The 16,404-nt window shown below is 37.7% G+C and overlaps 1 protein-coding gene and 1 long non-coding RNA gene across 2 annotated transcripts in view; one reads left to right on the forward strand and one right to left on the reverse strand.

The window, feature by feature from the left end:
• Positions 1-89: 89 nt before the first annotated feature.
• On the reverse strand, positions 90-12,656 carry slc39a4 (solute carrier family 39 member 4). The gene is made up of 12 exons (XM_088601780.1): positions 12,180-12,656; positions 9,953-10,243; positions 8,545-8,755; positions 8,120-8,241; positions 6,759-6,933; positions 6,381-6,553; positions 5,139-5,297; positions 4,775-4,870; positions 4,276-4,330; positions 3,855-4,007; positions 3,010-3,197; positions 90-2,334 (listed from the first exon to the last, which is right to left on the reverse strand). The coding sequence occupies exons 1-12, from the start codon at positions 12,390-12,392 to the stop codon at positions 2,206-2,208; spliced, it is 1,965 nt and encodes a 654-aa protein (XP_088457906.1). The 5' UTR covers positions 12,393-12,656; the 3' UTR covers positions 90-2,205.
• The window catches only part of LOC148651470 (uncharacterized), a 38,333-nt gene continuing 27,443 nt past the window's right edge, over positions 5,515-16,404 (forward strand). Inside the window, exons 1-3 of the long non-coding RNA XR_015925756.1 lie at positions 5,515-5,812; positions 6,125-6,160; positions 12,103-12,160. This is a non-coding gene — a long non-coding RNA (uncharacterized LOC148651470). The remainder of the gene's footprint in view (positions 5,813-6,124; positions 6,161-12,102; positions 12,161-16,404) is intronic.

The following is a 16,404-nucleotide window of genomic DNA, read 5'->3' on the forward strand; positions in this document are numbered from 1 at the left end:
ACTTTAACAGAAGAGCACTGACGTAGATAGTCCCACATTACTATCAATTAATTATGACTTAAGAAAGAAAATAAAATACATTGGCACTGTTGAACTTGCAAGAAGTAATTCCTTTATTTTTTGGCATTTGGATCAGAAGCATTTGCTTTTTTGTGTATAAACATACAGTATTGTGCAAGTTTGGGTGATTTTTTTTTTAAATTTCCACTTGTTCTGTCATATTGTATTAAAATATTTTCACTTTCCGTTTTAGAACAACAAAACATTTAGCGCTATAGTTCTGTCCAAAATTTAAGTTTCAAATATAAACATTTTACTCATAGCTGTAAACAACCATTTCAGCATGGTCCAAAATAGTAATGCTCAATCCTGGACCAGTGTCTGCTGTTTTCTTTTAATCAAAAGTGCAAATTAGTACCTCTAACTGATCTGTGTGCTGGTTTAGTCTTTTCTTCACTTGGTTTAAAAAATATCGTAGTTAAAGTGCATTATTTCAAACAACCTCAGCCCATAGAACTTTATACAGTACCCTGTCACCTGAACTTGCCAACTTCAGGACCAGGAGTAAGAACTGTTCTATAGTAAACAAAGCATGATCAACCCATAAGAACTCAGACACTTGGAGAACAAGGATAAATAATGTAAAATAGAAATTGTCTATAAGTCTACCATTCTTAAATGCCACATAATTCAAAAACAAACAGTTTCTATAAAACAGGAGAAATACATTTCTTGACATCAAAATAAACTCAAATGAATGTTTGTGAAAAGTCACGACCATCTAGCAGTGTTATCACATATTCTAACATAGTTCAGAATGGTAATTCTTGGACTTAATGCACATTTTAGTCTGAGAAACTAATAAATGATCAATAAGAACAGAAGGTTTAATGATGAAGAAAACGTACTATACAAGTATATGCTACTACTAGACCATCTCTAAATCATAAATTGTCTAAGTAGGAATTTTTCCTGCAAGTCAAACCATCTACTGTACAGAGCAAATATACTGAGAGATGTACCAAGATCAAGTGCATATAAATATTTAAATATTTAATTACTGATATTTTAATTTTAACTTTAATGTGGCATGACGTTGAAAAGAAATCCCGAAACAAACATTGAACTTTGGATTATTAAAGGGTGTTGTCGGCTTTTGCCTCCTTCTTTTTGTGGAGGTCTTGTTCGATTTAAAATGTCACAGCTCTAAGTGTGACCCTTCCTCTAGAAGAAGCAATTCAGTTTTTTAATAGCTTGAGAACTGGACTCCTAGCCAGCCTGCCCTAAAGGGTTTTGTGAGAGAGTCTTGTTTCATCTTAGCATTGCTGTGATAATGTTGTTGTCTTAGCTTTCTTCCTTTGCCTTTGATTGCATTGATTTTATCTTTACAAAGATGTCTTTGACATGAACTTTAAGCTCATATCTCCTGATGCCCCCATATAAACCAATACAGTACAACACGGCAATACAGGTAAAGCTGGGAGACACGATAAGATTATTATGCAGTTCTTTGGACTAAAGATACTAAAGAAAACTTTCAGGCAAGGATTTGGTGTGCATAATAATGCCACATTATTCCTTGAGGGGGTTTAAAGGGAACATTAAAAATGTAATTTTGCTCATTTTTTTCCCCCAAAGTGTTTTATCTTGTAAAACAATACTTACACTGTATAACATTTCTCAAACTCTGTATAAAGTACATATCGTTACATGTACATTGCAGCTGTTAATTTTATTTTATTTTTTATTTTGAAGTTTCCTTTTCCTAACATTTACAGATAATGTTTCTGGTTTCTGCAAGACCAAGACGTGATCAGTAACTCCAAGAAGCTTTAGCCTATTTGACTTACTCCAAGTAAATATATTTTCTTTGTTTCTATGTTGAGAAAGGTGTTAAAAAGTGAAGCGCATCACCGGAAAATATGAAAGGGAATGCACAAAACACATGGGGGATGATGCTCCGTGATTGTAAGTGAAAGACTCTGTAAAAATAATTCATGCTACATGTAAACAGGTATCATTTGGAGGCAAAAACAAGTGCATTTAAATGTGGTCATTGGTGGTATCAACATTGCTGGGCTGTTTTGAAAATATAAAAAGTGGGTCTTGTGTAGACGCTACATTCTGTAGAATGCATTTAAACCTTTATGCAGTATACCCTTTGCCTGTCACATGTGCCAGAAGTCCCCTGTTTTGCTGGAGTCTTTAAAAGCCAATGATATCCTCATAGAAAGAGAGGAGTAGCAAGATTCCCCATCCGACCATCAGTCCCAGATTATGAAGGAAAAAAACAAACAAGGGGCTCCTACTCTTCACGTGCATCATGGTAGGCAGCTGGGGAGAAACAAAATACGGAATGGGGAAGCATGTTACTCTGAAGCACTGAGCACAGAAATCCGTGAATAAGTGGTACTACTGGTATGATGGCCACTTATGGCCATGACCACTCTAATCTCTCCGTCTGTGATCTCAAAGACGGTTTTCCGGACTCATACGTCAGAAAGACTACAGAAACCCAAATTATCCTGCAGCTAGGATCACACCTTCCCCCTTCTCTTAACGACAGACTACTTTCCTTCTAAATTTTCCCCATTGGAAGTTTCATTTCACACCTCTCTACACCTATTCTGACTTCACACATCTTGATTGGCCTCTCTTTCTGTCCCCTGCTCCCGCCTCTCACTCCTCCTCCCTCCCATCCTTTGTTCTCCTGCTTCATTACCTTTGCCTACTGCCTTGTCTTTCTCACACTTGATGAAGGCTCCACGGCTGAAACGCTGCGTTTTCTTTTTTCTTTTTTTTCAGCATGGAATAAACCTATTACTTGTTCCTTTGCAGCCTACGCATGCTGACGCAGCTACCCACCTGAACTACTGGTATGATAACTGGTAACTGTCCTACACAGTTTCATCTCCAGTCTCACGACTTCACTAATCTTCTAAAATACTTCCCATGCAGTATAGTGTACAACGTTGCAGTAGGAATACAAAATGAAATCCTTAGACTTACCATATCTGCAAGAGCCACATAAAGAAAGAGACCAGCAGTGAATGCAGAAATCCAGTCCTTGGCTGATGGGTTGGTGGCGACTGACAGGGCGATGTAGAGTCCAATGAAGGATGTCAGGGCACTGCCCAAGTTCAGCAGGAGAGCTCTCTTTACGGACACTCCGCAATGGAGGAGAACAGCAAAGTCACCTAAGAAAAAACAAATATCCGAGCTGAAATATGTTTCAGCTTTGTGCTCAAACCTAAGCACTCTCAAGGTGAGCAGGGCCAACAAAATACAAATAGAAACACTCACAGCGTTGTATATGATTTAAATTGTAAAGTAGTTTTGCTTTCAAGGGGCATTTATTCAAAAACACAGATGAAGATTTGAGGCTCTGATGCATTTTATAGCTTTTCCCCCCCCCAAAAAAAACATCTTTAAATATTTAAGTGGAACTCCATCCATTTTTGAACCGTTTTATCCAAGACAGGGTCACAGGGAAACTATAGCCTATTACCGCCAAACAACAGGCACAAAGCAGGGTATGTCCTAGATGGCACACCAGTCCACCACACGGCAGGTAAAGACGAACACACACACTCACACTGGAACCTGTTTTTCCAGAGGCCATTTAACTTATCAACATGTCTTTGGACTGTGGGAGGAAAGTGGTACACCTGGGGGAGAACCACGAGAACATAAAAACACCTCACAGATAGCACCCCAGGTCAGGGAATTGAAACCAGGGCCTCAGCACTGCAAGGCATTGATGCTAATACAGTGGAATTCAATACATTGGTTTTCATATACCTGATGTAGAGCTGTAAACACCCAGCTCAAGGAAGCCCTGACCACAGACTTACCCAGCTCATGAGGGATTTCATGGCAGAGCACAGCCAGGGAGGTGGCAAGCCCTGATTTCCACGAAACAGAGAAAGCGGCTCCAATTGCAAGGCCATCAGCGAAGTTGTGGATCCCATCGCCAATTGTGATCATGTAGGGGAGTAAGCGATTCTCTGGGTGAGGAAATATAATGAACAACAAACCAGATGTACTGAAAACCAGTCACGCGGCTGCCAATATTTTTCTTGTTATTACATTAGAATAATATATGAGAAATGGCAACATTGTGGTATTACAATATTGTTGTAAGGCACAGTTCCTTACTATGATGTTGTTCAAATGACATAATTGTAAATGAGCAAAATATCCACTAAAAATTAAACCATAGTGACCACCCTCGGAACAAGTAGTAAGACCTTGCTCAAGCACCACTAATCTTACCTCTGCTGCTGTACTCTGTGGCTGGAATGGATTTTTCTGTCTTTTCTTGTTTAACCTAGTTCAGGAGAAATAGTAATGTTAATTCCAGTTTTATTGATTTATGTTTTTCCCTGAATATTTTATTCTGACTCTATTTTCCGCCCACACTGAAACTTGATACAAAATTTCCCACTTTTGCATTCGATGAAAGAACCATGGGCACATGAATTGTTAATACCAGATGAATCATGTACTGTCTGCACACCATTGAGCTGTGCGTTGGCTGAAAACAACTGACCTGCGCTATTAGTTTTTCAGAGAAAAAGCACTCTGACAGAAATTGAACTTAGATTCTTATTTAATATTTCCATTAATCATATTTTTTTTTTTACTTTTTAAAATCAGAGTCCAAAATATCTTTTGGTTTTGCGGTGCGGCAGAGATAGAACTGTATTAGAAGCCGTCTGTTGCCACAGAATGTACTGTACAGTACATAACCTGAAGGGAAACCACCTCTTACCAAGTCAGCTTGTGAAGAGGACTGATGGCTCTTTCTTTCATTATGGTAGACTTGCAAAACTGTTCCATGATCACAGTGGTGGGTATCCAATCCCTCCTGCAAACAGAAACACAACACACAGCATTTATCATTCACAACCATTTAATACATTGGCAGTCCTGCCAACTTTGGTGTTAATGATTACTCCTTACAGAACACAGGGGGTTATACAGTACAGCATAATAATTATTCGTAGAAAGAAACCATGTTATCACATTATCTTGGTTCCACCAATGGCATTGTAGTTTAACAGAGATGATAAGAAGACGGTCAGATACTGTAGTTATGGGTGGATAGATTTAGATTAGTGGTGCACAACACATACGGACTGCTGTGTATCTTCTTGGATCATGATGGAGAAAAGAGTTTCCATCAGGAAGAAAAAGTAGATTCCCCCGAGGAGCAGAACCAGTTTCCAGATGTAATTTGTGCTGTCTCCAGAATCATGGTGCTCCCCGTCTGAGTGTACATGAAGACCAAGAATCTGCACAGCCAAACAGAAGAATACAGAAACTCAATGTCCTGTCATCTGTGGACCCATTAGCTTGTACAAAATCGTCAGTTGAATGGTGTCATATTAACATCATCGCTGTATTTACCAGAGGATGGCTATCCCAAAGGACTTAGCAAAGGGAGCCTCACTAACACATTCATCTTTTGGGGTGAAAGTAGATGCTCCAAAAGTCGCAGAAATATTTGAATGTCAATCTCTTGAATGTTCAGTTAGAAGCATCAGTCTACCAGTCAAGTCACTCCAATTGAATATTCACTCCAATTGCTGGCTATTGGTGTATCACAATGCAAAAATTAGAGGAAAAGATGACTATCCTACAACATTATGAAACTACAAAACTGGTTTACTATAAAACTGAAACTTGATATTTACCTAATATCTGTGGTGTGGAACTCACATCTGCAATGATCTGAACAGCAGCAGAACGTCTGATGTGCTACTAAACTACCTTACCTTTACTCTATTGCATTCAAAGGCTTTGAACTGTAAGTCTCCAAATCAGAAGGGTTAGCATCCAGACATAATAAGCTAAAGCCTATTGACATTACTAAAATCTGCCTAAAGATCATTTCAGCATTTTATAGTGCTTATAAACGTTTACACTGCATTTATTATGTGTATTCTGCTGATGAGTTACTTATTTTACTTTTTGTTATAGGCTCAGCACTATTTGTTATAGTGTCGAGCAATAGCACTATTGTACGATCACTGTTAATTTGTGCCTTAGTGTTTGTGTATGTCCTTTTACTAGCCCGTATGTTATGTTAATTCCTTGTTTTTCTGTTTTATTTGGATAGCATCATTGACCCTCTTACAAACTGAAAAGCTGGTGAGTACAACTTTAATCACAATTTCACAAGGCATTACTGTGCCTAAGGTGTGTGCTTCTCTCTTCCTGTGCACTTTAAAGCCGAGAGAGCCACTTGAAACAATATAAAAAATACATTTTTCTATTAGCCCATACTATGAAAGAAACTTTGAAATTTCTGTCTGTACTATATGTAACATTGTAACAAAGTTCTGCAGTACAAGGTAACCGATTGGGTTCTCTACCTGAGGCATGAGATGCAGTATAGCATCCCCAGTGAGAGAGCCCACAGCCAGGCTGATGCAGAACTGGATGATGTGTTGGTAGGCCTGACTGCAGGAGCTGCACAGCAGAACCACAATCCCAAAAAGCGCAAACAGACAAATCACCAAAGTTGCAATAGATGCATAAATGTACCCTGAAAGGTAAGCATAGAATTGGTTTAATGAACCAGTCATTGTTGCTTTAAATAAAAGGTATTGTTTTTATGGGCCATCCATAAATGTACCATAACCAATGAATACAAGATTTTAACCTGCCTGCAGAGCCTCAATCTTTTGGTATAAATTACATTATACCAAGACATTTTCAACAACACTCCAAGAGAAAAGACATGTACTTACTTTCGATAACGCTAAGGTCTCCATTGGCGTTCGAATGGTCAGGTATCTGGGTACATGCTTGGCTGAGCAACTGCTGGATGAGAGCTGGGCTTAGCTGTGTAAATTGGGCGGCTGAGATTTCAGAGCTGCTATTAACATGATAAATTTCCAATATCTCTTTGGCCGAGAAACACATCTGAAAAAATGACACAAAACCACAACTTTAGCTGCCAGAGTTCTAACTTCTCACAGGTCAGTTAAGAGACCACTTAAGAATAATGTCAGATATGCCCCCATTCCAAAGTGAAGCAAAATGACAATTTCACGAATACGTCACTGCAAAACCATTTGCATCTTTAACATTGTGTGCGATTTTCCAAGGATAAGCCTGAAGATAATGGAACAAGCAGAAAAAAAGCCTTTCAAGGGTCAATAAAATGAGAAACTAAATATTCCCTGAACTTTGTTAAAAGATGTAAAGACCTTTGACAATACATCAACTGTGCTATTAATACCTATGTAAAAGTTACAGTGGGATCAGTTGAAATAAATACAGGGGAGTAGAAAGGCTAGAGGAAAACACCAAAATTCAAAACCCATAATAATGTCCACACACAGCTATTTCATTCTTGCTCTCAGAACATTAAGAGATGTCTGGAAATACGCAACTCACATTTAGTCGGCCAGAAGCGATTTGATTGACAGCCTCACAATGAGTTTGTAGGTTAAAACTTAAAACCAGTAATTGTTCAATCAAGGACTAAACATACAAAATGAAGTGAAATGAATGTCAAAAGCATTCTGAGGCCTCTCCTGATCACGTAATGCAAAGCCGTAAGGACATCAGAGACGATTGCTCCTTAGCCTTCAGTTCTAGTGACAGTTTGAGTGATGTGGACGACAAAGCCAAAAAAGAAGAGGCTAGACTCTAGGCTAGGCTAGAACATTTAAAAATGGCACAACAAATGAGAAAAACACATCATTACCTTTTTATAATAAAACCAGAGAGAAGACTATGGATGCATGTCACATCGAGTATCATTTAATAATTTACAGTAACACTGACATGCCATTTACTGAAACAGGGTCTGAAAGGGTCTGAAACAGATATTGCTTTTAAGAAGGTTCTAATAAGAAAGAAAGAAAAGCTGTCATTTTGGAGGAAAAGCCACACTAAATACTGACCAATACTGAAAATCAGAAGGGCCAGTAATAAATGAAGCTTTACACATGCATGTTACCTTAAGACCCAGTGGTAGCATGGATTCAATCCAGGCTTAAGCAAAATCATTATATCTGAACAGTTAAGTGTTCAGGGGCACATTCAGTGCAGCAGGTCGACCAATGTCTAACGACACATGACACCCTGTTACAGTAAGTACCGAGTCAAAGCTGCCATTTCCTTGATGAACTTCAGAGCGACTCTGCTTCAGCTGATGTTCATGGTCTCCGTTGCCGTTTCTGGAGATTCCCAGATCGAGCTCAAGCATGAGATGTGTCAAATCTATAGGGAGACATTACAGCATGTGCAACAACCATTAGTGCTATGAAAATGAACTCCGTCACATCCTACATGCAAAGCTCCCCAGTATTATAATATTCCATGTATATTTAACCTTATGTCACATCTAAAGCTTTACAAATCAGTTTTTATGCTGCCATGAAGCTACCAGGATTATCATACCAAGAAACAAACTTTATCCTAATTTATTCAGGCAGCATAATACAGTACCTGTAAGTTTGTAACTTTGTAAACTTAATTCCAGCAGTGGTACACAGAGAACAGCACTTTTCTGAGATGTTTTACCTTCCAGTGTCATGATGTCAGATCCATTCTGAAAGTGATGGAAAATGTAATCCAGGAAATATTGAGCTTCTGGCAACACACGGACGCTCATGCAATCCCCTCTGAGTTTGTGGTAAACAATGCTTCCAAAGACTGTCTCAATTCCATGTAGGAATTTGTCAGTCGAAGACACATTGCTTTCCTTGAGAATAAGACGTCCCGTGAAACAGTCCTACAGACATTAGCAGTAGATTAGTTTGAGCTCAAATTACAAAAGATGCCACCCTGTCTCCTTTCAATTTCAGTTAAGTCTATTATCAACAAACCAAACAAAGTCAGCTATTCTCAATGGATGTGTATTTTGCTCACTTGCTTGCTTGCATCTGTGTAAATGACAGCTGGTGAAGACTAATATATTCAGTGTGTAGGGCACATTCAATTGAACATACCTGTATATCTGAAAAAGTGAAATTTAGAAAAAGGAAATGTGTCCACTTCAGTGTGCTCCAGCCTGTCATTTCTTTAATCTGGTACAGAAAGTGGATTGTGATGCAAATCTAGACTGCTACTACCAAGAAAGTGAAGGCCTAGTTTTCATCATTGGTAAAACATGATCGAATCACAGTTCTTTTTGATTTGCTATGGAGAAAGCATTTTTTTTCCTACAATGAAACTGTGGAAATATTTTACACCACTGGGATTTTATGTTATTCAGTAGGTTAATAACTGTACTGCTAGTGGGTCAATAGTCAAAAAATATATATTTGCAAGCTGTATCATGTACTTTTCCACCAACATGAACCCTCCTGGCCATGACTTCAATATTTTGATCTACTATGACTGACATATTCATACCTGGGAATGAAGAAGGAGTGACCTTTAATTCTCCCAGTTTGTAACTTGGACTCATCGTCACATTTATGTGAAAACAATACTTGTGAGAAGGCTTTCTCCTTCTCTTGGACGAGATCCACATTAAAAAGACAAGCCTTTCAGATGTGTTACCTTAGACAAGGTGTTTAAATAATACAGGTTCCAGCAAAGAAATACATTCGGTCTTCAGTAAAGACATTTTCAAACCTTTTCCCCTGTGTGCACATTGTTGTATCTGGAGAGTACCTTGAGAGCTCAATCCTGCCGCCAACATGCCTACTTCATTTGTTACGTTCATGTTTTATACAACCAAATATATAAGCAGAACATGGCTTGAGGGAGAAACCACAGCAGAGTAGTTAGGGAGGAGAGATTAAAAATATTCAGGGTATGGATAAGCCTGTTGTTGCAATATAAGCAAATCAAATCACACATACAGGTAATGCACAAATCTAGAGAACGTGCATGCAGTAGTTCTCAGCGGAATGCTGCAGGCAGTTCAAGGCCTTTAGCTGGAAGTTCTCTGTGTAATGCACTGAATCAGCACTGTACTTACCTGATCTTTGCCCATTGCAAGGCAATGCCTTTCAATTTTATGGAGCATGTGATCTAACTCAACAGGACTGAGGTCAAAACCATCTCCTTGGTTGCCTGTAGCTTTAATGCCCTGCACGAATGCCTCGGTTTCCCTCTGCCACCGGTTTTCCTTCACAGCAGCACACGCTTCAGCTGGATCGCTCATGTAGAAGCACAACCCAGGCGCGACCTTGAAAAACCCTTCACTGTCCAGTCTACTGGCTGTTGAAAAGCCAGGATAAAGCTGAGCCAGATCAGCAGGAGAAAGACACTGGAGGCGAACAGAAATAAAACAATTGGGGAAAAAAACAGCATTAAATCACTATTTTCAGGCTGCTGTTCTCCTACCTTGGACAAACCATTAAGCACTTTACTACATTTCATATGGTTATTTACTATCACTATATATGAAATTCAATATCAGCTCTCCAATTGTAACCCCCAATAGGCATGTTTAAGAAAGATAATTGCTTATTTCTATTTTTTTTTGTATTTTTAAATTTGAAAAAGAAGTTTTCTAAAACACAAATATTATATTTTAATAATATTCGTGATTTGAGCTCCACAGTAAGTGAAATGCCTCCATATTTGTCACTATTCCATTCACTGAGCAGTCAAGCCATTCAGTAGTATGAGAAATAAAATGTTCATTAGTTGCCTGGATGTGGGAGTATTGACAAATTGCTATATCCTGGACTGTCCAAACAATGCTTTTCTGATTACGTAAAATCAATACATACTTCATACCTGCATTGGAGTTCATGGCCAGTCTAGGGTAATTTTTAGCTAACGTTTTGTAGTCCGGCTGGGAAGGAATTATAAAGCCAATTCTTTAGTTAAATATTATTCTGCCAAACCCAAAAAGGATTTTGGTTAACTCTACAATGACCCAAATAGCAGGGGGAACAAAATATGAGGAAAATAGAACAGTCTGGATATATCTGGATGTTTGATCCAATGAATCTTACTGTCTCCATACTTTCTGAATCATGTGTCAATGTTTGTAAGCATCATCTCTTTCCTACATATTTCCTACAGCTATTAGTCTTTGTGGATGCCTTTAAAGTCAGGTTAAAAAAACTTTAGCTATCTTATTGTGAAATTGCGTGTTAACTAAAATGATAATGTGTTTGATCAGAGCAACTGGAGATGAAAACCACACTGAGAGCAAAACTGAGCATGAGTGCAAGAGTGTATGATATTGATTATTATTCATGATCATTTAAGATGTCAGACATGAAGTCACAGTAGTGGATCTTGTTTTAAGAGGTTAGTAATCCATTTTTGTATAAAGTGAAGTATTAGGTATGAGAAAGTACACCAGTGCAGTATGCCAGTTAAACATGGGTATCAACCTCTGAAGTTCACATTTTTCATTTTGCAACAAGATACTACTGTAGATATCTAAGATATCTAGCACACCTTTCCTGGAAAAGTAAGGCTGTGGTTTTAGTTTTAATTTTAACATTGAAAACATTTTAACTAATAGTTTGTCCTCACAAATTTTCACATAACTGTATTTATAATGTAACATCAGTCTCAATACTTATAACACAATAATATATAACATACTCCTGTTTAAAATGAGGAAAACAAAAATATACAAAGTTCTATAAAATGGAGGGATTTTTTCCCCAATTACATTTTTAGGTTTAATACATAATTAAAATACATTTATGTTTCAATGCAGAGGATACATACAGTACTTAGCAACATCAATCCAAAGCAGTAATAGAAGAGTTTTTAATAAAAAATTAGGAATATTTTGTCCATTTTTATCATTTTCACAAATTCATCAGCCTTCAATATGCAGTCTTTCTTCATTTTTTAAAATGTTTTTGCTTTTCTTCATAGAATACAATGGAAACTCAGGCTTCTTTGGCAATATTAAAAAAAGTACAGTACTTTTATTTAAAAAATATACCATGTTTTGGGCTTGGCACAGTTTTTTTATCACAACATTTCAAGATGTTGCTATAGGATCTGACTGTTAAGAGATGGCTTAAAGTGTCACTGTTTGGAATGACTGGTTGCAAGGGATTTTCTATAAAAATGTCAGGTTATTGTAAGCAGAAGTCTTTAAAAATCTGTTCTGAAGTGTGCACTATCTACCCTTCGAGGCAAAGAAAGCCAAGCTGGCTGGCGATTTGGACCTCGACCTCTCTGCAACCGACTAGAAGGAGCTGAAGTGAGTAAAAATAGTTTACCTTTTCACACGACACATCAGAGCATTGCACACGTTTCTTCAAGATATTTAAAAAGGAGTGAACAGCATTCTCGTTCAAGTAGGCTTCTCCGGTTGACAACAGGTCCACCACCTTTACAAAAACCTCTTTTCTAGAGGACTGCTCACCACTGTACATGTCCAAAGAAACAAGAAACCACAGAAAAAATGGGAAAACCACCTGTAGTAAAGCCATTGATATGAAGGTTTTGGGGCAAAAGAAGACAAAATGTGATGAAGAAAGATGCCTTCCAATGAATTTAGGATGGAATTCTGGGTCCTTCTGAGACCGTTTTTGTCCCTTTACAGAATCTTATACTTCTGTATATCTAATCTCCAACAAGTATTCTCTCTCCCTTTCTTCCTCACTCTCATGTGATTGGCTCAGAGGAAGCTTTATGCTTCTTCTCTGTTCCATAAAACTGAAAGGTCTGCAAAACTTCACCTAGATTATGAAATGAGACCCTACAACTATTTTGTTCGGTCTTCAATGACTAATGCTCTTCCAAGCCAGTCTTAGTCAAATAAAAAAAAATGTGAACTATTCTCCCCTCCCTACATTCTTTAAATACAATACCCATTCAATGTGCTTATTCATATTGCTGGTCAGACAGCAGATTAAGGTTCTTTTTGTTTGTGGTTGTTTTCTGCAGACTTACTGTATTCTCACTGGAACTGATATCAAAACAAACCATATTTTATTAGTGATGTAGTTACTCTCGTTTATGCTTGAAGGGGAATGACAAATTAGAACTAGTGTTGAAACGGATTCATGTTGTTTCATTAATGAAGAATTCTAAAACAAAGAAGGCATCTTCTTGAGAATAAAAAATGTTATTTACTTTTTTAATTTTTATGTATTTTTAATAAAAACAAAAGCATGGTCAAAAGGTTTATATATATCAGTACAGTAAAAAAAATTCTGGTGTACAGTACCTTTCTTGTGTTGCCTCTATTTGCAATAAGTCTTGGGAAGGAGATGTCAGCATCCAGACTGTAGATGTTTACTGTTGAATTACCACAGTGTGAAGATATCATTGTTTTAGGAATTGCAAGGTTTGAAAAGCAAGCAACTAGTTATATGCAGAGCGTGACTAAGCTGTCACATATGATTGCAGTATTGCACTCGTGTATTTGCTCAATATGTAAATATTTACAGTACCTATACTGTTTCATTCCAATTTCAATAGAATTCAATTCCGATAGAATCAACCAGTCTGGGTACTGTGCCTGTAAAAGCTTTGGAAGTTACATAAAATATTGTTTAATTGTAATGTTGCAAAGATCTAATGTTTAATAGGGTAAGCTACTTTTGTGGATATTTCAGATATCAATTGTAATTAAACCCATATAATTAAATCATTAGCATGTTTGTAAGTAAAAGCTGTTATCATGGGGGATTTAATTTGAGTCAGAAACTGAAAATACACATGGTTAATAGCCATGAAAGAGCACCTATTAGGGGAAATATCAGCATTGATCTGGTCTTTTCTAGATAAAAATAAGTACCACACAGGTGACAGACTCATTAGAAAACTATGATCATCATATGGTGTTTTCAAATATATTTGGAAACTGTACTAAATCCCAATCTTGGCCTACATCAAAACTTTGAATTATTGTGGTTTTCAAGCGGACTGGACAAGATAAATGAGTAAATCCAATGCTAATAAAGCTGTAGTCCAGCTTCTTTAATATATAAATAAGAAAGATATAAGAAGAAAGCCATTTATACAATTTAAATTCTCCAGAATACAGGAAAAAGCAGGAATATAATACAATGGGAGCTAAAACAAACTTTTTAAGTATTACAGCAGGAAAGGAAAAGTAAATGAAGTGTCTGAGGGATAGGAATAGAAAATGCTTAGATGATGCAAGGGCATGGTAAATTTATTAGATGAATATTTAACTCAAAAACTGACAGCAAAATGAGAAACAAAAACAAAGATTTGTATTAAATGAAGTCCTGCAGGAAGGTTAAATCCTAATTTTACACATTTCCACTTGCCTGCAGTGTGTATATAAATCACGCATCCCAAATGTCACATCTCAAATCTCACTCACACCCCTCCCACCACCCTACCTACATCCTTGCAGCAACTCTTAAGCGTAGTTCTCACAATAGTCAAGGGAAGTTTAGGCAAGCCTTAATCTCATGGCTGGGCTGGCACACCCTCAGCTAGATGAGTCACTCAAAATATGGTCAACATATTTCGTTCCTCTATCATATTCTGAAATCTAACCTAACTGAAATAATATTTCACTCAAAATATGGTCAACATATTTCGTTCCTCTATCATATTCTGAAATCTAACCTAACTGAAATAATATTTCACTTTGGGGGATTGAGTCCTCTAGATCCACCTGTACCTGGAACAGAAGAATACGATTACTGGTTCACGAGGAATGAAAAAGCGCCCCAAATCAAAGCGTAATGAACTATTATGGAGCGAGTGTTTGGCTTAACACGCTTGGCTGAGGGCCGACCCCCTGGCCGTAGGCCGAGGAGGCCAGGACCCCCCCGCAAGGTAACCAAGGGGCAGCTGCAGAGGTGGAGTTGGGGTGGAGGTGGAATGCAAAAGTCGCATGCGAGGGAGGGAGATATCGCATTTGGTATTTACAGCGTTCGGTGGAGGAAGGACGAAGGGAGTGATTGCTAATCACTGACAGCTGGGAATGATTGAGCGAGGTTGTTGTCATCCCTCCCGAACTTTCATTAAATAAACTCCATAAACCGTCACGGACAGTTGGCCGCTATTTTGTGTATCTATGTGTAAAAAGAGTTGGTCATTGGAAATGTTGGCAACATGACTGCAGAGAGCATCCTCTTTCAAAACAAAGACGAGACAAGTCGTGTTACAGGTACTGGATGAATTTAAAATAAATCTCTAGAAATTAATGGTGTTTAACAAAAATACTTGGCAATTAACAAAATACTTCCGATAGTGGCTAAAGATTTTTTTCTTTTCATGTTTCAAAATGGAAATTTTATTTAAAAAGGTGGCAAAACTGAACCAAGTAATTATAGACAAAGACGTTTGAGTAGGTAGCTGCGTCATCATGTGTAGGGTGAAAAGGAGCAGGTAAATGTTTATTCCACTCTGAAAGGAAAAGAGAAGAGACACAATATTTCCAGTGTGGGGCCTTTTTCAGGTATGAGGGTCTGTTCACACTTGAAGACTTTACATCCGAGACATCTGTTGTGTCTATTTTCCTTTCATCATGAAATAAACCTTTACCTGTTCCTTTGCATCATAGACCAATATGTCTTGCTTCAATCATACGCAAAACTATAAAAACCAAGAAGAACTACACTAGAAGGATCGTCTGTATAGCAATATGGTTTCATGAGATAACGTGTAGAAAAGACTAGCTTTGCTTAACTAGTACTGTAAAAGTTCTTCGAACAAGTAACCGCAGTAGTAAATTCAAACAGATAAGACAGGGTGAATTGATCATTTCAGAAAGCTTTTTGTAAAGTTCCTTATAAGCCATTAATTTTAAAATTGCAGGTGGTAGGCATTCACAATAATGCATGTACATAGATTAAGGACTGGTTAATAGAGAGTACAAATAAGGAGTGTAAGTAGCACAGTACTACAGGGATTCATATTGCTCATCCTAATATACAGTACACCAATGATTCAGATTGTGGTATAGGTTGTAAACTAGTGCAATTTGCCAAATTCAAAAGGGGAGGAGTAGCAGAAAAACAGAAGTGAAGACTAGTCAAACAACAAGCAAAAGACATTTAATATACGGAAGTGCAGAGTGTATTTTTACGATCTGTGCACCATTTAAGCATAAGATAGAAAACTCTAATGAAAGAGTTACTTGTGAAAATGACTGCAGTATTTATGGAGACATCAGTTCTATGTCCAACACAATTTAGAGAAATTGTAAGTATAAAAATATTAGGATACAGCTATATAAGAGTTAATAGTACACACTGTGGATCTAGGGATCTAGGAATCTAGGAATGTTATGCTAAACTTGTATCAGTCCCGTGTATCAGTCCCTGGCTCAAAGGAATATCCTACAACAGTCTACAGATAATTATACTTATATAGCGCTTTTTCTGGACACTCCACTCAAAGCGCTTTACAGGTAATGGGGACTCCCCTCCACCACCACCAATGTGCAGCATCCACCTGGATGATATGACGGCAGCCATAGTGCACCAGAACTACTAGCTCACCACACATCAG

Source organism: Lepisosteus platostomus, chromosome 12, assembly GCF_059453375.1.
Source record: "Lepisosteus platostomus isolate fLepPlt1 chromosome 12, fLepPlt1.hap1, whole genome shotgun sequence".
Lineage (NCBI taxonomy): Eukaryota > Metazoa > Chordata > Actinopteri > Semionotiformes > Lepisosteidae > Lepisosteus > Lepisosteus platostomus.

Bases quoted from the DNA above. Each gene is read 5' to 3' on its own strand.
- slc39a4 (XM_088601780.1), bottom strand. From the start codon at position 12,392: ATGGCTTTACTACAGGTGGTTTTCCCATTTTTTCTGTGGTTTCTTGTT. The intron at 6,554-6,758 runs GTAAGTACATGT...CTTACCTTTCAG, and splicing joins AGACCTTAGCGTTATCGAAA to GGTACATTTATGCATCTATT. The intron at 3,198-3,854 runs GTAAGTCTGTGG...GTTTTTTCTTAG, and splicing joins TGAAATCCCTCATGAGCTGG to GTGACTTTGCTGTTCTCCTC.